A 25,958-nucleotide genomic window follows, 5' to 3' on the forward strand; every position below is an offset into this window, starting at 1 on the left:
CTCCTGCCTCACTGCTCGTCCGCCTGAGCACCAGCATTGGAAGTGTTATAGATTCTAATGACCTTTAAGGGTCCAGGAAATAGATGCACACAGACGCTGGGGGGGCAGCTTTCACCCCTCCCCACATTTATTTGGTGACCTTAGGCTGATGGTTTCTGCCAGCCTAGATGCTCTGACCAGAAGTCTGTGCTTTCTTCAATTAGGTCCCTGAATTAACATACAAACAACACCATGTTCAGAGCCCTGCCTGCTCAACTCCCAGACAGTCCAAGGATGGTGGTGATCCAGGACCATGACGGCCACTGAGTCAACGGCCTTTTGAAGTAGCCAGGAGTCCAGCCGGTCTTACTGGCCACCGTCACCATGGTTTCTGTAGGCTTTTCTATGGTGAAAGCATGATATACGGTTCCCCCGCCAAGCTGATTAGCTCCCTTCTGGGTGCAGTAAGTCCTGCAAGCAGTAGTCTGTTCTTTTGGGGGTACACTCTTGTTGTTTTCTGAGAGAAACTCCAGGTCAAGTGATGGTCACACGAGTCATCATGGGGGCCCGTTGCCCCCGTTTGTCTCTCTGGAGGTTGGAGTTGGAGGGCCTCCTCACTCGAGGTCAGTGTGTCCACGGAGAAACCCCTGCAACTTCAGGGCATGATGGGTGGTTAGGATCACCACGTGGGGTCCTTTTCCCTTAGGAGGGAGCTGGCCTTGCGGACTGCTGATCTCCAGGTTTTAGATACCCCCAGTATCCTGGTCTGATGGGGCGGCGGTCAAAGCCCTTGGTGCCCATAGTTTATCCTACCTGAAGGACATTCTTGCGTTGCTCCATTTCAAGTGGTCCCAGATTTTGCACTAATGCTCCAAGGGCGATTCAACTTTGACTGGGAATGTAAAGGTCAAAGGGTTTAGCTAAATGAGGGAGTTCCAGGGCAAGGGTCTGAAGTGACTGCTCTTTCCATTCTTGAAAGGCTGCTTCTGGATTCTATTCAAAAGGATCATCATCTTTTTGCGTCAATGTTTCATATAGAGGCCCAGCTATTAGACTGTAATTAGGGATCAAGATGCAGCAAACCTTGGCCTCCCCAGGAACCCCTAAGCAGTCTTCTAGTTTTACAAGATGTAAGGCTGCAAATGGCTTCTTCCCTTCCCTTTCTCATATCTGTGAGAATGAAGCCCAGGCAGGTCACCTTAGCCTGGGACATTGGAGTCATTTTCTTGGACACCTTGTATCCTTTCTTGGCTAGGGAGTTCAGAGTCATGCTTAGTAGGGCTGGCGATCAGAATGTCGTCTGCATATTGAAGGAGGGTTCCCGTTTACAGAGGTAGAACTTTCAGGTTTTTAGATAACGTTTCCCCAATGATGGTGCGGGAATTTTTTAACCGTTGGGGCAGGACGGCCCAGCAGTATTGCTTTTGTTGCATGTTGTGTCCTGGCACTCATAAGCCAAAAATTCTTCTGACTCTGGGACGAATGGAACACAGAAGAAGGCATCATTGAAGTCTAATATAGAATGCCATATCCTGGTGGATGGTAGAATGACCAGCAGGGTGTAGGAATTAGGAACTACAGGATGAATATCTTCAGTGGCTTCACTGAGTGTCCTGACATGCATTACCAGGTCCCCAGCAGCCCACAGGGCTCTCGTGGTCAGGGAAATCCCAGGTTATGGAGCTCACCTGGGCAGGCCCTCACCTGCGCGCAGTCCATGGGGATCTCGTGGTCAGGCCCCTCCCAGGATACGGAGCTCCCCAGGGCAGGTACACCGGCAGGGCTGGGCACACAGGAACCGTGCACATAGCCCACATTGAAGAGCACCCCAGAATGCCTGTCACTCAGAGCTGACACAGAGCACCTCAGAGCAGGACTTGATCTAACAAACAGCACCTCTGACAGGTCTGTGATTCAGGGCATTACTCTGTGCGGGCTCCCTCTGCCTGGTCTTCCAGAGACTTCCACTGCAGCCGGAGCACCAGGCCTCTGTCTCCACCCATCACCCCTCCTCTCCCTGACTCCTGGGATCCTCTCATTAGGAGAGGGTCTTCTTGAAGTTGTCTCCCACTCATGGGCCATATAAAATGATTAGAAAACAAGCCGGAGCTGCAGCCCCTTGTCTCTCCTGACTCTCAGGAGCCCACACCTGTTCCTTCACCTGGCCGGTTCAGCGAGGTCCATTTTCTGCAATGTGAGCCCCTGAGGGTTGAGGATTGGCTGACCTGGGCAGCCTGACCCTGCCGGCCAGCCCTCCCCAGGTGTGCCTGGGTTGAGATCAATATAAACACAGCTCCAGGCAGCAAGAGCCCCTTCAGCTGTGCCTGACGCCATATTCTCTGCCAAGTCAGCAGTCTCGGGGCTGTGCTGGTGGGAGGGAGTGAGGGGAAATGGCTTTGTGGGTGGCCCGGTGAGAGTGGGTCTCTGCTGGACTTTCTGCAGGAGTTGCCAGGCTACCACCTGCTAAAGAAGAGGATGTGTCACCCATACCATCCGCTGGAATTTCTGCCCGGGCAGAGATGAGGAAAGAAAAAAGCAGTGGGGCCGGTACACGAGTGGTAATGCAGGCAGGGAAATGGAAAGCTTCCAGAAGAGCGCCCGGGACCAGGACCACCCTGGCTGGCCTGCAGGCACCAAGTCGGCCTGTGTACTGTCGCTGGTGTGGCTCCACAGCCCTTCCTCTAGGCTTTCAAGCCCTTGTACATATTCAGGTGTTTTACCTGGGAAGGGTGGGAACAGTTCAGCAGCAGCTGGCCTGGGGCTCAGGTCACGTTTACACAGAGATTACTTGGCACGGTCCCCCAGCTTTGCAATGAGGACGCTCCTTGTGGGGGGACTGCTGGCTGCATGGGAGATGATTCCCCACCTCGGACCAACTTCAGAATTGTTTACCACTGGAGCAAGTGCCCTGATAGGGTTTTCCTCTGTATAACTGGTGGGTTCTGGTTTTTTTTTTCTTTTTTGGTTCAAGTTAGATATTATCCTTCTTTTATGTACTTATAGATATAAGCATGGAAATAATTCATTCATATAAATACGTCTGTGTGAAGGGAAGAACTGTTTTCTGTTTTATTTTTAAATTGTATTTTTAAAAATTTTGATATTTAGATTTATTCAATTTTCTATACAACAGGTTATTATTACTTATCTATTTTATGCATATACATGTATACAGGTCAATCCCAATCTCCAAGCTCATCCCACCACCACCATCCCATGGCTTCCCCCACTTGGTGTCCATACGTTTATTCTCTACCTCTGTGTCTCTATTTCTGCCCTGCAAACCGGTTCATCTGTACCATTTTTCTAGGTTCCACATATATGCATTAATATACAATATTTGTTTTTCTCTTTCTGACTCACTTCACTCTGTATGACAGTCTCTATATCCATCGACGTCTCTTCAAAAGATCCAGTTTCATTCCTTTTTATGGCTGAGTAATATTCCATTTTATATATGTACCACACCTTTATCCATTCATCTGTCTGTGGGCATTTAGGTTGCATCCATTACCTGGCTATTGTAAATAGTGCTGCAATGAACATTGTGGTGAATGTGTCTTTTTGATTTATGGTTTTCTCTGGGTATATGCCCGGAAGTGGGATTGCTGGATTATATGGTAATTCTATTTTTAGTTTTTTAAGGAAGCTGCATACTGTTCTCCATAGTGACTGTATCAATTTACATTCTCACCAATAGTGGAAGAGGGTTCCTTTTGTCCACACCCTCCACAGAATTGGTTGTTTGTAGATTTTCTGATGATGCCGATTCTAACAGGTGTGAGGTGATACCTCATTGTAGTTTTGATTTGCATTTCTCTAATAATTAGTGATGTTGAGCAGCTTTTCATGTGTGTCTTGGCCATCTCTGTGTCTTCTTTGAAGAAACGTCTATTTAGATCTTCTGCCCATTTTTGTATTGGGTTGTGTTCTTAATTAATATTAAGCTGCATGACCTTTTTATATATATTGGAGATTAAACCTTTGTCCATTGATTCGTTTGCGAACATTTTTGCCCATTCTGAGGGTTGCCTTTTTCCATTCCCGTTTTTTTAACAAAAAAAGAAAGAAAGAAAAAGAAGCAGAACACTAATGTGCGTAAAATATGCCTCTTGAAACTGTCGTTTTGAAATATGGACGTCTTTTGAATTTTTTGGTCGATATATGACCCCAGGAATTGTTTTCAGGGCAGGTGTCATATACAGGCCTGCAATGATTTTGAATATCAACTGACCATTAGCGCTGGGATTAAAGCTGCTGTTGTGTGAAACGGCCACAAGGTGGCAGCAGTTCTCCCTTACCAAATCTGGTTACTAGGACAACAGAGCCTTAAAGGAAGTCATGTTCTAGGTTGTCATTTAGAATGGAATGTGCCAGGAGAAAGCTCCTTAAGTTTGTCTCACTACTTCTTGTTCATTCTTTTAATTTAATTTTTTATTTTTTATCCCAGCAAGTTTGATTACAATGTTTGGCTTGTTGTAGGTGTGCAAGATGTGGTTCTTTTACACATATACATATGTCTGTTCTTCCTGGGATCCTTTTCCCATGTACGTTATGACAGAATGTTGAGTAGTTTTCTCTTGGTATTCCGAAGGTCTTTGGTGATTATATATTTCACCTGTGTTTGTATATGTCTCTTAACCCCAATATCCTAATGTATCCAATCCTCACTCCTTTCCATTGGTGAACCATAAGTTTGTTTAATGAATCTGTGATTGCCCTTCTTTGTGGAAGTATCTCCACTGTTTTCAATATTTAGGTAACTCCTGTAAGTGATATCATAAGATATGTGTCTTTCTCTTTCTGACTTACTACAGGTCACCTCTAGACTCATCTACGGTGCTGCAAATGGCATTGTGTCCTTTGTTTCCTTGACTAATATTCTGTCTGTACATGTACCAGTTCTTCTTTGTCCACTCATGTGTTGATGGACTCTTTGGTTGCTTTCATGTCTTGGCTATTTTAATGATGCGGCAATGAACATTTGCCTGCCTGTGTTTTTCCAATTCTGTCTTCTTAGTTTATAGGCCCAAGAGTGGGCCTTCTGGATCATATGGTAGCAAAATGTTTACCTTGTAGAGGCACCTGCATTCTCTATTCATTAGTGGCTCTTATCAGGTTACGTCCCACTTAAAGTTGAGGGTATGCACTTCTCCATAACACCTTCAGCATTATTGTTTGTAGTTTTTTTGCTGATCTTTATTCTGACTAGTGTGATCTGATACCACTTTGTGGTTGGATTTGCATGTGTCTCATAATCCCTTGAAATTGAGCTTTCTGGGATATCCTTTTTTTCTTCAACCTGTGAGTACATCTTACCTCTTCAAATTGTTTTCGTGCAGTGTGTGTGACATTTAGAAAGAATTTGGCCATTGCCTCCCTCAAGACATTTTGAGGGAAGGTTTCATTTACAGCCCTCCAGTACTGGTACATATGAAGTGACCCTTAGCACAGGTTTTAAAGCTGCTGTTGCAGGTAACGGCCAGAGGGCGGCAGCATTTCTGTTTTTCCCAATCTTGTAACTAGGGAAACAGATCATCCTGGCAGTGGTGTTCCTCGGTTATATATTAGAGTGGAATGTGCCCCCAAATGCTGATGTCTCTTTACTTATGTTTGTTCTATAATTTGAATTTATATATTTTTTTATTGGAGTCATATTCCATTGTGTACATGGGCCACTTCTTCTTTGTGCATTTCTCTGTTGATGGAGATTTTCATAGCTTCCAAGTGTTGGCTATGGTAAATATTGCTGGAGTGCAGGATTGCCAACCTTGTCTGTTTTCTTTTTTTTTTTTTTTTTTTTTTTTTTGCAGGACGTGGGCCTCTCACTGCCGTGGACCCTCCCATTGCAGAGCACAGCCTCCGGACGCGCAGGCCCAGCAGCCATAGCTCAGGGGACCAGCCGCTCTGCGGCATGTTGGATATTGCCAACCCGAAGCATGAACCAGTGTCCCCTGCATTTGCAGGCACACTCTCAACCACTGTGCCACCAGTGAAGCCCAGCCTGTGTCTTTTTGATTCTCATCCCCTCAGGCGATACGCCCAGCAGTGGGTATGTTTGATTGAATGGTAGCTCAGTATTTAACTTTACAAGGCACCTCATTTTAGTTTTCATTACTGGCTCTTACCATGTCCCATGTTGAACAAAGCGTAGGCATTTTTCCAAAACCCCTTCAGCATTTATTCTTTGCAGAATTTTTTCTCATGGCCATTCAGCTTGGTGTGAGCTGATAGGTTTTTAAATTTGTATTTGCATATCTTTAACTATTCTTGAAGTTCAGCATTTTTCCATGCCTTTTTAAATTTCTGGTACAGAAAAACAGAAAAAAAGGAGAGTACAATTAACCTCTTGAAATTGTCTTCTTGGATGCTTGCCCTCTTTTGAATTTTCTGGTCAATTTTCGAGCCCAGGATTGTTTTTGAGGGCAGGTGTCATTTACAGGCTGCAATGAGTGTGAATATTTAGTGACCATTAGCACTGGGTTTAAAGCTGCTGTTGTGGGAAACGGCCACAAAGCAGCAGCATTTCTCCATTGCCAAATCTGGTTACCAGGGCAGCAGAGCCTTTCTGGGATGAATGGAATACAGAAGAAGGCACCATTGAAGTCTAACACAGAATACCATGTCCTGGTGGATGGTAGAATGACCAGCAGGGTGTAGGAATTAGGAACTACTGGATGTATATCCTCGGTGGCTTCACTGACTGTCCTGACATCCTTTACCAGGTCCCCAGCAGCCCACGGGGCTCTTGAGGTCAGGGCAATCCGAGGATATGGAGCTCACCTGGGCAGCCCCCCCATTCCCCAAAAACCATGGGGCTCTCGTGGTCAGGCCACTGCCAGGAAACGGAGCTCCCCTGGGCAGTTACCCAGGAAAGGCTGGGCACACAGGAACCGTTCACATAGCCCACATTGAAGAGCACCCCAGATCGCCTGTCACTCAGAGCTGACACAGATCACCTCAGAGCAGGACTTGAACTAACAAACAGGAGATCCGACAGGTCTGTGACACTGGGCATCACTCTGTGCGGGCTCCCTCTGCCTGGTCTTCCAGAGACTTCCACTGCAGCCGGTGCACCAGGCCTCTGTCTCCACCCATCACCCCTCCTCTCCCTGAATCCTGGGTTCCTCTCATTAGGAGAGGGGCTTCTTGAAATATCTCCCACTCATGGGCCAGATAAAATGTTTAGAAAAAAGCTGGAGCTGCAGCCCCTTGTCTATCCTGACTCTCAGGAGCCCACAAGTTTTCCTTGGACCTGACAGGTTCGGTGAGGACCATTTTCTGCAACGTGAGTCCCTGAGGGGTGAGGATTGGCTGACCTGGGCAGCCTGACCCTGCCGGCAAGCCCTCCCCAGGTGTGCCTGGGTTGAGGTCAATATAAACAGCACTCCAGGCAGCAATAGCCCCTGCAGCTGTGCCTGACTCCATATTCTCTGCCCCGTCAGCAGTCACAGGGCTGTGCTGGTGGGAGGGTGTGAGGGTCCACGGCTTTGTTGGTGGCCCGGTGTGAGTGGGGCTCTGCTGGACTTTCTGCAGGAGTTGCAAGGCTGCCACCTGTAAAGAAGAGGATGTGTCACCCATAACTTCCGCTGGAATTTCTCTGAGGGCTGAGGTGAGGAAGGAAAAAAAGGAGTGGGGGCCGGGACAGGAGGGGTATCTCAGGCAGGGAACTGGAAAGCTTCCAGAAGAGCGCCTGGGGCCAGGACCATCCTGGCTGGCATGCAGGCTCCATGTCGGCCTGCGTGCTGTCACTGGTGTGGCTCCATGGCCCTTCCTCTAGGATTTCAAGACCTTGTACATATTCAGGTGTTTTACTGATAAGGGTGGGAACAGTTCAGCAGCAGCTGTCCTGGGGCTCAGCTCACGTTTACTCACAGACGCCTCGGCACGGTCCCCCAGCGTTGCAATGAGGACACTCCTTGCAGGGGGGTGGAGCTGCTGGCTGTATGGGAAATGATTCCCCACCTCTGCCCAATTTCAGAACTGTTTACCACTGGAGCATGTGCCATGATAGGGTTTTCCTCTGTATAACTGGTGGGTTCAGGTTTTTTTTTCTTTTTTGGTTCAAGTTATATTGTATTCCTGTTTTATGTATTTATAGATATATGTATGGAAAAATATTCATTCATATAAATATATCTGTGTGAAGGGAAGAATTTTTTCATTTTATTTTTAAATTTTATTTTTACAAATTTTAAAATTTAATTTAATTTATTTTTTTATACAGCAGGTTATTATTAGTTATCTATTTTATGCATATACATGTATACAGGTCAATCCCAATCTCCCAAATCATCCTACCAACACCACCCCATGCCTTCCCCCACTTGGTGTCCATACGTTTGTTCTCTACCTCTGTGTCTCTATTTCTGCCCTGCTAACCAGTTCATCTGTACCATTTTTCTAGGTTCCACATATATGCATTAATATACAATATTTGTTTTTCTCTTTCTGACTTACTTCACTCTGTATGACAGTCTCTAGATCCATCGATGTCTCTACAAATGACCCAGTTTCATTCCTTTTTATGGCTGAGTAATATTCCATTTTATATATGTACCACACCTTTATCCATTCGTCTGTCTGTGGGCATTTAGTTTGCTTCCATTACCTGGCTATTGTAAATAGTGCTGCAATGAACATTGTGGTGAATGTGTCTTTTTGATTTATGGTTTTCTCTGGGTATATGCCCAGAAGTGGGATTGCTGGATTATATGGTAATTCTATTTTTAGTTTTTTAAGGAACTTCCATATTGCACTCCATAGTGACTGTATCAATTTACATTCTCACCAATAGGGGAAGAGGGTTCCTTTTGTCCACACCCTCCCCAGAATTTGATGTTTGTAGATTTTCTGATGATGCCGATTCTAACAGGTGTGAGGTCATACCTCATTGTAGTTTTGATTTGCATTTCCCTACTAATAAGTGATGTAGAGCAGCTTTTCATGTGCGTCTTGGCCATCTCTGTGTCTTCTTTGAAGAAACGTCTATTTAGATCTTCTGCCCATTTTTGTATTGGGTTGTTTGGTTTTTTACTATTAAGCTGCATGAGCTGTTTATATATATTGGAGATTAAACCTTTGTCCATTTATTCGTTTGCAAATATTTTCGCGCATTCGGAGGGTTCCCTCTTTTCATTCCTGTTTTCTTAACAAAAAAAGAAAGAAAGAAAAAGAAGCAAAACACTAATGTGCGTAAAATATGCCTCTTGAAACTCTCGTTTTGAAATATGGACGTCTTTTGAATTTTTTGGTCGATACATGACCCCAGGATTTGTTTTCAGGGCAGGTGTCATTTACAGGCCTGCAATGATTTTGAATATCAACTGACCATTAGCGCTGGGATTAAAGCTGCTGTTGTGTGAAACGGCCACAAGGTGGCAGCAGTTCTCCCTTACCAAACCTGGTTACTAGGGCAACATAGCCTCAATGGAAGTCGTGTTCTAGGTTGTAATTTAGAATGGAATGTGTCAGGAGAAAGCCCCTTAAGTTTGTCTCACTACTTCTTGTTCGTTTTTTTATTTAATTTTTTATTTTTTATCCCAGCAAGTTTGATTACAATGTTTGGCTTGTTGTAGACGTGCAATTTGTGGTTCTTTTACACATATACATATGTCTGTTCTTCCTGGGATCCTTTCCCCATGTACGTTATGACAGAATGTTGAGTAGTCTTCTCTTGGTATTCCGTAGGTCTTTGGTTATTATATATTTCACCTGTGTTTGTATATGTCTGTCAACCCTAATATCCTAATGTATCCAATCCTCACACCTTTCCATTGGTGAACCGTAAGTTTGTTTAAAGAATCTGTGATTGCCCATCTCTGTGGAAATATCTTCACTGGTATCAATTTTTAGGTAACACCTATAAGTGTTATAATACGATATGTGTCTTTCTCTTTCTGACTTACTACAAATCACGTGATTACCTCTAGACTCAGATATGGTGCTGCAAATGGCATTGTGTCCTTTTTTTCCTTGGCTAATATTCTGTCTTAGCAAGGTCCATTTTCTGCAATGTGAGTCCCTGAGGGGTGAGGATTAGCTGAAATGTGCAGCCTGACACTGCCGGCCAGCCCTCCCCAGGTGTGCCTGTGTTGAGGTCAATATAAAGAGTGCTCCAGGCAGCAATAGCCCCTGAAGCTGTGTCTGATGCAATATTCTCTGCCCCGTCAGCCGTCTCTGGGCTGTGCTGGTGGGACGGAGTGAGGGGCCATGCCTTTGTGGGTGGCCCTGTGTGAGTGGGCCTCTGCTGGACATTCTGCAAGAGTTGCCAGGCTGCCACCTGCTAAAGAAGAGGATGTGTCATCCATAACTTCCACTGGAATTTCTCTCCGGGCAGAGGTGAGGAAGGAAAAAAGCACTGGGGGCTTGGACAGGAGGGGTATCTCAGGCAGGGAAATGGAAAGCTTCCAGAAAAGCGCCCAGGGCAAGGACCATCCTGGCTGGCCTGCAGGCACCCAGTTGGCCTGCGTGCTGTCACTGGTGTGGCTCCATGACCCTTCATCTAGGCTTTTAAGCCCTTGTACATATTCAGGTGTTTTACCTGGGAAGGGTGGGAACAGTTCAGCAGCAGCTGGCCTGGGGCTCAGCTCACGTTTACTCACAGACACTTCGGAACCGTCCCCCAGCTTTGCAATGACGACGCTCATTGCGGGGGGTGGGCAGCTGGCTGTATGGGAGATGATTCCCCACTTTTGACCAATTTCAGAATTGTTTACCGCTGGAGCATGTGCCCTGATAGTTTTTCCTCTGTATAACTGGTGGATTCAGGTTTTTTTTTTTTTCTTTTTTGGTTCAAGTTAGATTTTATTCCTCTTTTATGTATTTATAGATATAAGCATGGAAATAATCCTTCATATAAATACATCTGTGTGAACGGAAGAACTTTTTTCTGTTTTATTTTTAAATTTTATTTTAAAAAATTTTGAAATTTAATTTTATTTATTTTTTTTATACAGCAGGTTATTATTAGTTATCCATTTTATGCATATACATGTATACAGGTCAATCCCAATCTCCCAAATCATCCCACCACCACCACCCCATGGCTTCCCCCACTTGGTGTCCATACGTTTGTTCTCTACCTCTGTGTCTCTATTTCTGCCCTGCAAACCAGTTCATCTGTACCATTTTTCTAGGTTCCACATATATGCATTAATATACAATATTTGTTTTTCTCTTTCTGACTTACTTCACTCTGTATGACAGTCTCTAGATCCATCGACTTCTCTACAAATGACCCACTTTCATTCTTTTTTATGGCTGAGTAATATTCCATTTTATATATGTACCACACCTTTATCCATTCGTTTGTCTGTGGGCATTTAGGTTGCTTCCGTTACCTGGCTATTGTAAATAGTGCTGCAATGAACATTGTGGTGAATGTGTCTTTTTGATTTATGGTTTTCTCTGGGTATATGCCCAGAAGTGGGATTGCTGGATCATATGGTAATTCTATTTTTAGTTTTTTAAGGAACCTCCTAACAGTTCTCCATAGAGACTGTATCAATTTACATTCCCACTAATAGTGGAAGAGGATTCCTTTTGTCCACACCCTCCCTAGAATTGGTTGTTTGTAGATTTTCTGCTGATGCAGATTATAACCGGTGTGAGTTGATACCTCATTGTAGTTTTGATTTGCATTTCTCTAATAATTAGTGATGTTGAGCAGCTTTTCATGTGCGTCTTGCCCATCTCTGTGTCTTCTTTGAAGAAATGTCTATTTAGATCTTCTGCCCATTTTGGTATTGGGTTGTTTGTTTTTTTAATATTAAGCTGCATGGGCTGTTTATATAGATTGGAGATTAAACCTTTGTCCATTGATTCGTTTGCGAACATTTTCGCCCATTCTGAGGGTTGCCTTTTTCCATTCTCGTTTTTTTTAACAAAAAAAGGAAGAAAGAAAAAGAAGCAGAACACTAATGTGAGTAAAATATGCCTCTTGAAACTGTCGTTTGGAAATATGGACGTCTTTTGAATTTTTTGGTCGATACATGACCCCAGGATTTGTTTTCAGGGCAGGTGTCATTTACAGGCCTGCAATGATTTTGAATATCAACTGACCATTAGCGCTGGGATTAAAGCTGCTGTTGTGCGAAAGGGCCACAAGGTGGCAGCAGTTCTCCCTTACCAAATCTGGTTACTAGGGCAACAGAGACTCAATGGAAGTCGTGTTCTAGATTGTAATTTACAATGGAATGTGCCATGAGAAAGAAAGCTCCTTAAGTTTGTGTCACTACATCTTGTTCGTTTTTTTAATTTATTTTTTTATGTTTTATCACAGCAAGTTTGATTACAATGTTTGGCTTGTTGTAGGTGTGCAAGATGTGGTTCTTTTACACATATACATATGTCTGTTCTTCCTGGGATCCTTTTCCTTTGTACGTTATGACAGAATGTTGAGTAGTGTTCTCTTGGTATTCCGTAGGTCTTTGGTGATTATATGTTTCACCTGTGTTTGTATATGTCTGTTGACCCCAATATCCTAATGTATCCAATCCTCACACCTTTCCATTGGTGAACCATAACTTTGTTTAAAGAATCTGTGATTGCCCTTCTCTGTGGAAATATCTTCACTGCTATCAATTTTTAAATAAGACCTATAAGTGTTATGATACTATATGTGTCTTTCTCTTTCTGACTTACTACAAGTCACGTGATTACCTCTAGACTCATCTACGGTGCTGCAAATGGCATTGTGTTCTTTTTTTCCTTGGCTAATATTCTGTCTTAGCGAGGTCCATTTTCTCCAATGTGAGTCCCTGAGGGTTGAGGATTAGCTGACTTGGGCAGCCTGACCCTGCCGGCCAGCGCTCCCCATGTGTGCCTGTTTTGAGGTCAATATAAACAGCACTCCAGGCAGCAAGAGCCCCTGCAACTGTGCCTGATGCCATATTCTCTGCCCTGTCAGCAGTCTCGGGACTGTGCTGGTGGGAGGGAGTGAGGGGCCACGGCTTTTTTGGTGGCCCTGGGTGAGTGGGGTTCTGCTCGACTTTCTGCAGGAGTTGCCAGGCTGCCACCTGTTAAAGAAGAGGATGTGTCACCCATACCTTCCACTGGAATTTCTCTCCAGGCATAGCTGAGGAAGGAAAAAAGCAGTGGGTGCCAGGACAGGAGGGGTATCTCAGGCAGGGAAATGGAAAGCTTCCAGAATAGCACCTGGGGCCAGGATCATCCTGGCTGGCCTGCAGGCACCAAGTTTGCCTGCGTGCTCTCACTGTTGTGGCTCCACGGTCCTTTTTCTAGGCTTTCGAGCCCTTGTACATATTCAGGTGTTTTACCTGGGAAGGGTGGGAACAGTTCAGCAGCAGCTGGCCTGGGGCTCAGCTCACGTTTACTCACAGATGCCTTGGCACGGTCCCCCAGCTTTACAATGAGGACGCTTCTTGTGTGTGGGGGGGGCTGCTGGCTGTATGGGAGATAATTCCCCACCTCTGACCAATTTCAGAATTGTTTACCACTGGAGCAAGTTCCCTGATAGACATTTCCTCTGTATAACAAGTGAGTTCAGGTTTTTTTTTTCTTTTTTGGTTCAAGTTAGGTTTTATTCATCTTTTATGTATTTATAGATACAAGCATGGAAATAATTCATTCATATAAATACATCTGTGTGAATCGAAGAACTTTTTTCTGTTTTATTTTTAAATATTATTTTTAAAAATTTTGAAATTGAAACTTATTTATTTGTTTATACAGCAGGTCATTATTAGTTATCTATTTTATGCATATACATGTATACAGGTCAATCCCAATCTCCCAACTCATCCCACCACCATCACCCCATGGCTTCCCGAACTTGGTGTCCAAACGTTTGTTCCCTACCTCTGTGTCTCTCTTTCTGCCCTGCAAACCGGTTCATCTGTACCTTTTTCTAGATTCCACATATATGCATTCATATATAATATTTGTTTTTCTCTTTCTGACTAACTTCACTCTGTATGACAGTCTCTAGATCCATCGGCATCTCTACAAATGACCCAGTTTCATTCCTTTTTATGGCTGAGTAATATTCCATTTTATATATGTACCACACCATTATCCATTCATTTGTCTGTGGGCATTTAGGTTGCCTCCATTACCTGGCTATTGTAAATAGTGATGAAATGAACATTGTGGTGAATGTGTCTTTTTGATTTATGGTTTTCTCTGGGTATATGCCCAGAAGTGGGATTGCTGGATTATATGGTAATTCTCATTTTAGTTTCTTAAGGAACCTCCATACTGTTCTCCATAGTGACTGCATCAATTTACATTCCCAGGAATAGTGGAAGAGGGTTCCTTTAGTCCACACCCTCCACAGAATTTGTCGTTTGTAGATTTTCTGATGATGCCGATTCTAACAGGTGTGAGGTGATACCTCATTGTAGTTTTGATTTGCATTTCTCTAATAATTAGTGATGTTGAGCAGCTTTTCATGTGCATCTTGGCCATCTCTGTGTCTTCTTTGAAGAATCGTCTATTTAGATCTTCTTCCCATTTTGGTATTGGGTTGTTTGTTTTTTTAATATTAAGCTGCATGGGCTATTTATATATATTGGAGATTAAACCTTTGTCCATTGATTCGTTTGCGAACATTTTCGCCCATTCTGAGGGTTGCCTTTTTCCATTCCCGTTTTTTTAACAAAAAAAAGGAAGAAAGAAAAAGAAGCAGAACACTAATGTGAGTAAAATATGCCTCTTGAAACTGTCGTTTGGAAATATGGACGTCTTTTGAATTTTTTGGTCAATATATGACCCCAGGATTTGTTTTCAGGGCAGGTGTCATTTACAGGCCTGCAATGATTTTGAATATCAACTGACCATTAGCGCTGGGATTAAAGCTGCTGTTGTGTGAAAAGGCCACATGGTGGCAGCAGTTCTCCGTTACCAAATCTGGTTACTAGGACAACAGAGCCTCAATGGAAGTCGTGTTCTAGATTGTAATTTAGAATGGAATGTGCCAGGAGAAAGACCCTTAAATTGGTCTCACTACTTCTTGTTCGAATTTTTAATTTAATTTTTTATTTTTTATCACAGCAAATTTGATTTCAATGTTTGGCTTGTTGTAGGTGTGCAAGATGTGGTTCTTTTACACATATACATATGTCTGTTCTTCCTGGTATCCTTTCCTCATGTATGTTATGGCAGAATGTTGAGTAGTTTTCTCTTGGTATTCCGTTGGTCTTTGGTGATTATATATTTCACCTGTGTTTGTATATATCTGTTAACCCCAATATCCTAATGTATCCAATCTTCACACATTTCCATTGGTGATCCATAAGTTTGTTTAATGAACCTGTGATTGCCCTTCTCTGTGGAAATATCTGCACTGGTATCAATTTTTAGGTAACACCTATAAGTGATATCTTACAATATGTGTCTTTCTCTTTCTGACTTACTACAAGTCACGTGATTACCTCTAGACTCATCTACGGTGCTGCAAATGGCATTGTGTCCTTTTTTTCCTTGGCTAGTATTCTGTCTGTACATGTTCCAGTTCTTCTTTGTCAACTAATCTGTTGACGGACTTTCTGGTTGCTTCCATGTCATCACTATTGTAATGCTGCGGCAATGCACATTTGCCTGCTTGTGTCTTTCCAATTGTGTCTTCTTAGATTATAGGCCCAGGAGTGGGCCTGCTGGATCATATGGTATCAAAATGTTTACCTTGTAGAGGCACCTCCATTCTGTTCTCATTAGTGGCTCTTACCAGGTTACGTCCCACTTAAAGTTGAGGGTATGCGCTTCTCCAGAACACCATAAGCATTTTTTGTTTGTAGTTTTATTTGCTGAAGTTTATTCTGACTAGTGTGAGCTGATACCACTTTGTGGTTGGATTTGCATGCGTCTCATAATCCCTTGGAATTGAGCTTTCTGGCATGTCCTTTTTTTCTTCAACCTGTGTGTACAGCTTACCTCTTCAAATTGTTTTCATTAAGTATGTGTGACATTTAGAGATATTTTGGCCATTACCTCCGTTAAGACATTTTGAGGGCACGTTTCATTTACAGCCGTCCAGTACTGGTGCATATGAAGTGACCCTTAGCCCAGGTTTTAAAACTGCTGTTGCAGGTAATGACCAGAGTGCGACAGCATTTCTGTTTTTCCCAATCTGGTAACTAGGGAAACAGACCATCCTGGCAGTGGTGTTCCACAGTTATATATTAGAGTTGAATGTGCCCTCCAAAGCTGATGTCTCCTTACTTATGTTTGTTTTATAAATTGAATTAATATAGATTTTTATTGGAATCATATTCCATTGTGTACGTGGACCACTTCTTTTTTTGCATTCCTCTGTTGATGGAGATTTTCGTAGCTTGCGAGTGTTGGCAACGGTAAATAGTGCTGGAGTGCAGGTTTGCCAGCAAGTGTCTTGTTTTGTGTGTGTGTGTGTGTGATACGTGGACCTCTCACTGCCGTGGACCGTCCCATTGCAGAGCACAGGCTCCGGAAGTGAAATCTCAGTAGCCTTAGCTCACGGGACTAGCCACTCTGTGGCATGTGGGATCTTCCCGACCCGGGGCATGAACCCGTGTCCCCTCCATTGGCAGGAGGACTCTCAACCACTGCGCCACCAGTGAAGCCCAGCCTGTGTCTTTTTGATTCTCATCCCGTCAGGCGATACGCCCAGCAGTGGGTATGCTTGATTGAATGGTAGCTCAGTATTCACCTTTACAAGGCACCTCATTTTTGTTTTCATTACTGGCTCTTACCATGTCCCACGTTGAACCAAGGGTAGGCATTTCTCCAAAACACCTTCAGCAATTATTGTTTGCAGAATTTTTGCTGATGGCCATTCTGACTGGTGTGAGCTGATAGGTTTTTGTAATCTGGATTTGCATATCTTTAATTATTCCTAATGTTCAGCATTTTTCCATGCCTTTTTAAATTTGTGGTAAAGAAAAACAGGAAAAAACAGAGAGTACAATTAACCTCTTGAAATTGTCTTCTTGGATGGTTGCACTCTTGAAATTTTTGGTCAATTTTCGACCCCAGGATTGTTTTTGAGGACAGGTGTCATTTACAGGCTGAAATGAGTGTGAATATTTAGTGACCATTAGCACTGCGTTTAAAGCTGCTGTTGTGGGAAACGGCCACAAGGCGGCAGCATTTCTCCATTCCCAAATCTGGTTACCAGGGCAACAGAGCATTTCTGGCACGAATGGAATACAGAAGAAGGCACCATTGAAGTCTAACACAGAATACCATGTCCTGGTGGATGGTAGAATGACCAGCAGGCTGTAAGAATTAGGAACTACTGGATGTATATCCTTGGTGGCTTACTGACTGTCCTGACATATTTTACCAGGTCCCCAGCAGCCCACGGGGCTCTCGTGGTCAGGGCAATCCCAGGATGTGGAGATCACCTGGGCAGCCCCCCCACTTCCCCGCAGCCCATGGGGCTCTTGTCGTCAGGCCACTCCCATGTTATGGAGCTCACCTGTGCAACTACCCAGCAGCCCATTGGGCTCTTGTGGACAGGCTCCTCCAAGGATACGGAGCTACCCTGGGCAGGTACCCCGGTAGGGCTGGGCACACAGGAACCGTGCACATAGCCCTCATTGCACAGCACCCCAGATCGCCTGTCACTCAGAGCTGACACAGAGCACCTCAGAGCAGGACTTGAACTAACAAACAGCAGCTCCGACAGGTCTGTGACCCTGGGCATCACTCTGTTCAGCCTCCCTCTGCCTGGTCTTCCAAAGACTTCCACTGCAGACGGGGCACCAGGCCTCTGTCTCCACCCATCACCCCTCCTCTCCCTGACTCCTGGGATCCTCTCATTAGGAGAGGGTCTTCTTGAAGTTGTCTCCCACACATGGGCCAGATAAAATGATTAGAAAACAAGCCGGAGCTGCAGCCCCTTGTCTATCCTGACTCTCAGGAGCACACACATGTTCCTTGGACCTGTCCAATTCAGCGAGGTCCATTTTCTACAATGTGCGTCCCTGAGGCGTGAGGATTGGCTGACCTGGGCTGCCTGACCCTGCCAGCCAGCCCTCCCAATGTGTGCCTGGGTTGAGGTCAATATAAACAGTGCTCCAGGCAGCAAGAGCCCCTGCAGCTGTGCCTGACTCCATATTCTCTGCCCCGTCAGCAGTCTCGGGGCTGTGCTGGTGGGAGGGAGTGAGGGGCCACGGCTTTGTTGGTGGCCCGGTGTGAGTGGGTCTCTGCTGGACTTTCTGCAGGAGTTGTCAGGCTGCCACCTGTAAAGAAGAGGATGTGTCACCCATAACTTCCGCTGGAATTTCTCTCTGGGCAGAGGTGAGGAAGGATAAAAGCAGTGGGGGCCGGGACAGGAGGGGTATCTCAGGCAGGGAAATGGAAAGCTTCCAGAAGAGCTCCCGGGGCCAGGACCATCCTGACTGGCGTGCAGGCACCAAGTTGGCCTGCGTGCTGTCACTGGTGTGGCTCCACAGCCCTTCTTCTAGTCTTTCAATCCCTTTTACATATTCAGGTGTTTTACCTGAGAAGGGTGGGAACAGTTCAGCAGCAGCTGTCCTGGGGCTCAGCTCACGTTTACTCACAGACGCCTCGGCACGGTCCCCCTGCTTTGCAATGAGGACGCTCCTTGTGGGGGGTGGGTACTGCTGGCTGTATGGAGATGATTCCCCACTTCTGACCAATTTCAGAATTGTTTACCGCTGGAGCAAGTGCCTTGATAGGGTTTTCCTCTGTATAACTGTTGGGTTCAGGTTTGTTTTTTCTTTTTTGGTTCAAGTTAGATTTTATTCCTGTTTTATGTATTTATAGATAAAAGCATGGAAATAATTCATTCATATAAATACATCTGTGTGAATCGAAGAACTTTTTTCTGTTTTATTTTTAAATTTTATTTTTAAAAATTTTGAAATTTAATTTTATTTATTTTTTATACAGCAGATTATTATTAATTATCTATTTTATGCATATACATGTATACAGGTCAATCCCAAACTCCCAACTCATCCCACCACCACCACCCCATGGCTTCCCCAACTTGGTGTCCATACGTTTGTTCTCTACCTCTGTGTCTCTATTTCTGCCCCGCAAACCAGTTCATCTGTACCATTTTTCTAGGTTCCACATATATGCATTGATATCCAATATTGGTTTTTCCCTTTCTGACATACTTCACTCTGTCTGACACTCTCTAGATCCATCGACTTCTCTACAAATGACCCAGTTTCATTCCTTTTTATGGCTGAGTAATATTCCATTTTATATATGTACCACACCTTTATCCATTCATCTGTCTGTGGGCATTTAGGTTGCTTCCATTACCTGGCTATTGTAAATAGTGCTGCAATGAACATTGTGGTGAATGTGTCTTTTTGATTTATGGTTTTCTCTTGGTATATGCCCAGAAGTGGGATTGCTGGATCATATGGTAATTCTCTTTTTAGTTTTTTAAAGGAACCTCCAAACTGTTCTCCATAGTGACTGTACCAATTTACATTCCCACCAGTAGTGGAAGAGGGTTCCTTTTGTCCACACCCTCCACAGAATTTGTTGTTTGTAGATTTTCTGATGATGCCGATTCTAACAGGTGTGAGGTGATACCTCATTGTAGTTTTGATTTGCATTTCTCTAATAATTAGTGATGTTGAGCAGCTTTTCATGTGTGTCTTGGCCATCTCTGTGTCTTCTTTGAAGAAACGTCTATTTAGATCTTCTGCCCATTTTTGTATTGGGTTGTTTGTTTTATTAATATTAAGCTGCATGAGCTGTTTATATATATTGGAGATTAAACCTTTGTCCATTGATTCGTTTGAGAACGTTTTCACCCATTCTGAGGGATGCCTTTTTCCATTCCTTTCTTTTTAACCAAAAAAGAGAGAAAGAAAAAGAAGCAGAACACTAACGTGCGTAAAATATGCCTCTTGAAACTGTCGTTTGAAAATATGGACGTCTTTTGAATTTTTTGGTTGATATATGACCCCAGGATTTGTTTTCAGGGCAGGTGTCATATACAGGTCTGCAATGATTTTGAATATCAACTGACCATTAGCGCTGGGATTAAAGCTGCTGTTGTGTGAAACGGCCACAAGGTGGCAGCAGTTCTCCCTTACCAAATCTGGTTACTGGGGCAACAGAGCCTCAGTGGAAGTCGTGTTCTAGATTGTAATTTAGAATGGAATGTGCCAGGAGAAAGCCCCTCAAGTTTGCCTCACTATTTCTTGTTCGTTTTTTTAATTTAATTTTTTCTTTTTTATTACAGCAAGTTTGATTACAACGTTTGGCTTGTTGTAGGTGTGCAAGATGTGGTTCTTTTACACATATACATATGTCTGTTCTTCCTGGGATCCTATTCCCATGTACGTTATGACAGGATGTTGAATAGTCTTCTCTTGGTATTCCATAGGTCTTTGGTGATTATATATTTCACCTGTGTTTGTATATGTCTGTTAACCCCAATATCGTAATGAATCCAATCCTCACACCTTTCCATTGGTGAACCATAAGTTTGTTTAATGAATCTGTGATTGCCCTTCTCCGTGGAAATATCTGCCTGGTATCAATTTTTAGGTAACACCTATAAGTGATATCATACGATATGTGTCTTTCACTTTCTGACTTACTACAAGTCACATGATTACCTCTAGACTCATCTACGGTGCTGCAAAGGGCATTGTGTCCTTTTTTTCCTTGGCTAATATTCTGTCTTAGCGAGGTCCATATTCTGCAATGTGATTCCCTGAGGGCTGAGGATTAGCTGACCTGGGCAGCCTGACCCTGCCGGCAAGCCCTCCCCAGGTGTGCCTGGGTTGAGGTCAATATAAACAGCACTCCAGGCAGCAATAGCCCCTGCAGCTGTGCCTGACTACATATTCCCTGCCCCATCAGCAGTCTCGGGGCTGTGCTGGTGGGAGGGTGTGAGGGTCCACGGCTTTGTTGGTGGCCCGGTGTGAGTGGGGCTCTGCTGGACTTTCTGCAGGAGATGCCAGGCTGCCACCTGTAAAGAAGATGATGTGTCACCCATAACTTCCGCTGGAATTTCTCTGAGGGCTGAGGTGAGGAAGGAAAAAAAGGAGTGGGGGCCAGGACAGGAGGGGTATCTCAGGCAGGGAAATGGAAAGTTTCCAGACGAGCGCCCGGGGCCAGGATCTTCCTGGCTGGCCTGCAGGCACCAAGTTGGCCTGCGTGCTGTCGCTGGTGTGGCTCCACGGCCCTTCCTCTAGTCTTTCAAGTCCTTGTACATATTCAGGTGTTTTACCTGGGAAGGGTGGGAACAGTTCAGCAGCAGCTGGCCTGGGGCTCAGCTCAATTATACTCACAGACGCCTTGGCACAGTCCCCCAGCTTTGCAATGAGGACGCTCCTTGCGTGGTGGGGGGTGGGCTGCTGGCTGTATGGGAGATGATTCCCCACCTCTGACCAATTTCAGAATTGTTTCCCGCTGGAGCAAGTGCCTTCATAGGGTTTTCCTCTGTATAACTGTTGGGTTTAGGTTTGTTTTTTCTTTTATGGTTCAAGTTAGATTTTATTCCTCTTTTATGTATTTATAGATAAGCTTGGAAATAATTCATTCATATAAATACATTTGTGTGAATGGAAGACCTTTTTTCTGTTTTATTTTTACAATTTATTTTTAAAAATTTTGAAATTTAATTTTATTTATTTTTTTATACAGCAGGTTATTATTATCTATTTTATGCATATACATGTATACAGGTCAATCCCAATCTCCCAAATCATCCCACCACCACCATCCCTTGGCTTCCCCCACTTGGTGTCCATACGTTTGTTCTCTACCACTGTGTTTCTATTTCTGCCCTGCAAACCAGTTCTTCTGTACGATTTTTCTAGGTTCCACATATATGCATTAACATACAATATTTGTTTTTCTCATTCTGACGTACTTCACTCTGTATGACACTCTCTAGATCCATCGACGTCTCTACAAATGACCCAGTTTCATTCTTTTTTATGGCTGAGTAATATTCCATTTTATATATGTACCACACCTTTATCCATTCATCTGTCTGTGGGCATTTAGGTTGCTTCCATTACCTGGCTATTGTAAATAGTGCTGCAATGAACATTGTGGTGAATGTGTCTTTTTGATTTATGTTTTTCTCTGGGTATATGCCCAGAAGTGGGATTGCTGGACCGTATGGTAATTCTCTTTTTAGTTTTAAAAAGGAACCTCCATACTGTTCTCCATAGTGACTGTATCAATTTACATTCCCACGAATAGTGGAAGAGGGTTCCTTTTGTCCACACCCTCCCCAGAATTGGTTGTTTGTAGATTTTCTGATGATGCCGATTCTAACAGGTGTGAGGTGATACCTCATTGTAGTTTTGATTTGCATTTCTCTAATAATTAGTGATGTTGAGCAGCTTTTCATGTGTGTCTTGGCCATCTCTGTGTCTTCTTTGAAGAAACGTCTATTTAGATCTTCTGCCCATTTTTGTATTGGGTTGTGTTTTTAATTAATATTAAGATGCATGAGCTGTTTATATATATTGGAGATTAAACCTTTGTCCATTGATTCGTTTGCGAACATTTTCGCCCATTCTGAGGGTTGCCTTTTTCCATTCCCGTTTTTTTAACAAAAAAAGAAAGAAAGAAAAAGAAGCAGAACACTAAAGTGCGTAAAATACGCCTCTTGAAACTGTCGTTTGGAAATATGGACGTCTTTTGAATTTTTTCGTCGATATATGACCCCAGAAATTGTTTTCAGGGCAGGTGTCATTTACAGGCCTGCAATGATTTTGAATATCAACTGACCATTAGCGCTGGGATTAAAGCTGCTGTTGTGTGAAACGGCCACAAGGTGGCAGCAGTTCTCCCTTACCAAATCTGGTTACTAGGGCAACAGAGCCTCAGTGAAAGTGGTGTTCTAGATTGTAATTTAGAATGGAATGTGCCAGGAGAAAGCCCCTCAAGTTTGTCTCACTATTTCTTGTTCGTTTTTTTAATTTAATTTTTTTCTTTATTATTACAGCAAGTTTGATTACAACATTTGTCTTGTTGTAGGTGTGCAAGATGTGGTTCTTTTACACATATACATATGTCTGTTCTTCCTGGGATCCTTTTCCCATGTACATTATGACAAAATGTTGAGTAGTCTTCCCTTGGTATTCCGTAGGTCTTTCGTGATTATATATGTCACCTGTGTTTGTATATGTCTGTTAACCCCAATATCGTAATGAATCCAATCCTCACACCTTTCCATTGGTGAACCATAAGTTTGTTTAATGAATCTGTGATTGACCTTGTCCGTGGAAGTATCTGCCCTGGTATCAATTTTTAGGTAACACCTATAAGTGATATCATACGATATGTGTCTTTCACTTTCTGACTTACTACAAGTCACGTGATTACCTCTAGACTCATCTACGGTGCTGCAAAGGGTATTGTATCCTTTTTTTCCTTGGCTAATATTCTGTCTTAGCGAGGTCCAATTTCTGCAATGTGATACCCTGAGGGCTGAGGATTAGCTGACCTGGGCAGCCTGACCCTGCCGGCAAGCCCTCCCCAGGTGTGCCTGGTTTGAGGTCAATAAAAACAGCACTCCAGGCAGCAATAGCGCCTGCAGCTGTGCCTGGCTCCATATTCTCTGCCCCGTCAGCAGTCTCGGGGCTGTGCTGGTGGGAGGGTGTGAGGGTCCACGGCTTTGTTGGTGGCCCGGTGTGAGTGGGGCTCTGCTGGACTTTCTGCAGGAGATGCCAGGCTGCCACCTGTAAAGAAGAGGATGTGTCACCCATAACTTCCGCTGGAATTTCTCTCCGGGCTGAGGTGAGGAAGGAAAAAAAACAGTGGGGGCCGGGACAGGAGGGGTATCTCAGGCAGGGAAATGGAAAGCTTCCAGAAGAGCGCCCGGGGCCAGGACCATCCTGGCTGGCCTGCAGGCACCAAGTTGGCCTGCGTGCTGTCGCTGGGGTGGCTCCACGGCCCTTCCTCTAGGCTTTCAAGCCCTTGAACATATTCAGGTATTTTACCTGGGAAGGGTGGGAACAGTTCAGCAGCAGCTGGCCTGGGGCTCAGCTCACATTGACTCACAGACGCCTCGGCACGATCCCCCTGCTTTGCAATGAGGACGATCCTTGCGTGGGGGGTGGGGGCTGCTGGCTGTATGGGAGATGATTCCCCACCTCTGACCAATTTCAGAATTGTTTACCGCTGGAGCAAGTGCCTTGATAGGGTTTTCCTCTGTATAACTGTTGGGTTCAGGTTTTTTTTTTTTTTGGTTCAAGTTAGATTTTATCCCTGTTTTATGTATTTATAGATATAAGCATGGAAATAATTCATTTATATAAATACATCTGTGTTAATGGAAGAACTTTTTTTGTTTTATTTTTACAATTTATTTTTTTAAATTTTGAAATTTAATTTTATTTATTTTTTTATACAGCAGGCTATTATTAGTTATCCATTTTATTCATATACATGTATACAGGTCAATCCCAATCTCCCAACTCATCCCACCACCACCACCCCATGGCTTCCCCGACTTGGTGTTCGTACGTTTGTTCTCTACCTCTGTGTCTCTATTTCTGCCCTGCTAACCAGTTCATCTGTACCATTTTTCTAGGTTCCACATATATGCATTAACATACAATATTTGTTTTCCTCTTTCTGACTTACTTCACTCTGTATGACAGTCTCTAGATCCATCGACTTCTCTACAAATGACGCAGTTTCATTCCTTTTTATGGCTGAGTAATATTCCATTTTATATATGTACCACACCTTTATCCATTCATCTGTCTGTGGGCATTTAGGTTGCTTCCATTACCTGGCTATTGTAAATAGTGCTGCAATGAACATTGTGGTAAATGTGTCTTTTTGATTTATGGTTTTCTCTGGGTATGTGACCAGAAGTGGGATTGGTAGACCGTATGGTAATTCTCCTTTTAGTTTTTTAAAGGAACCTCCATACTGTTCTCCATAGTGACTGTATCAATTTACATTCCCACGAATAGTGGAAGAGGGTTCCTTTAGTCCACACCCTCCCCAGAATTGGTTGTTTGTAGATTTTCTGATGATGCCGATTCTAACAGGTGTGAGGTGATACCTCATTGTAGTTTTGATTTGCATTTCTCTAATAATTAGTGATGTTGAGCAGCTTTTCATGTGTGTCTTGGCCATCTCTGTGTCTTCTTTGAAGAAACGTCTATTTAGATCTTCTGCCCATTTTTGTATTGGGTTGTGTTTTTAATTAATATTAAGCTGCATGACCTTTTTATATATATTGGAGATTAAACCTTTGTCCATTGATTCGTTTGCGAACATTTTCGCCCATTCTGAGGGTTGCCTTTTTCCATTCCCGTTTTTTTAACAAAAAAAGAAAGAAAGAAAAAGAAGCAGAACACTAATGTGCGTAAAATACGCCTCTTGAAACTGTCGTTTGGAAATATGGACGTCTTTTGAATTTTTTGGTCGATATATGACCCCAGGATTTGTTTTCAGAGCAGGTGTCATTTACAGGCCTGCAATGATTTTTGAATATCAACTGACCATTAGCGCTGGGATTAAAGCTGCTGTTGTGTGAAACGGCCACAAGGTGGCAGCAGTTCTCCCTTACCAAATCTGGTTACTGGGGCAACAGAGCCTCAGTGGAAGTCGTGTTCTAGATTGTAATTTAGAATGGAATGTGCCCGGAGAAAGCCCCTCAAGTTTGTCTCACTATTTCTTGTTCGTTTTTTTAATTTAATTTTTTCTTTTTTATTACAGCAAGTTTGATTACAACGTTTGGCTTGTTGTAGGTGTGCAAGATGTGGTTCTTTTACACATATACATATGTCTGTTCTTCCTGGCATCCTTTTCCCATGTACGTTATGACAGAATGTTGAGTAGTCTTCTCTTGGTATTCCGTAGGTCTTTGGTGATTATATATTTCACCTGTGTTTGTATATGTCTGTTAACCCCAATATCGTAATGAATCCAATCCTCACACCTTTCCATTGGTGAACCATAAGTTTGTTTAATGAATCTGTGATTGCCCTTCTCCGTGGAAATATCTGCCCTGGTATCGATTTTTAGGTAACACCTATAAATGATATCATATGATA

At 43.6% G+C, this 25,958-nt stretch overlaps 1 protein-coding gene across 1 annotated transcript in view; it reads right to left on the bottom strand.

The window, feature by feature from the left end:
* Positions 1-1,178: 1,178 nt before the first annotated feature.
* The window catches only part of LOC307061521 (PRKC apoptosis WT1 regulator protein-like), a gene marked incomplete at its 3' end in the record, with an annotated part of 151,119 nt that continues 126,339 nt past the window's right edge, over positions 1,179-25,958 (bottom strand). Inside the window, exon 2 of the mRNA XM_079716711.1 lies at positions 1,179-1,279. Within this exon, the coding sequence (XP_079572837.1) occupies positions 1,179-1,279 (101 nt within the window). The remainder of the gene's footprint in view (positions 1,280-25,958) is intronic.

Source organism: Hyperoodon ampullatus, assembly GCF_949752795.1.
Source record: "Hyperoodon ampullatus genome assembly, chromosome: 12".
Lineage (NCBI taxonomy): Eukaryota > Metazoa > Chordata > Mammalia > Artiodactyla > Ziphiidae > Hyperoodon > Hyperoodon ampullatus.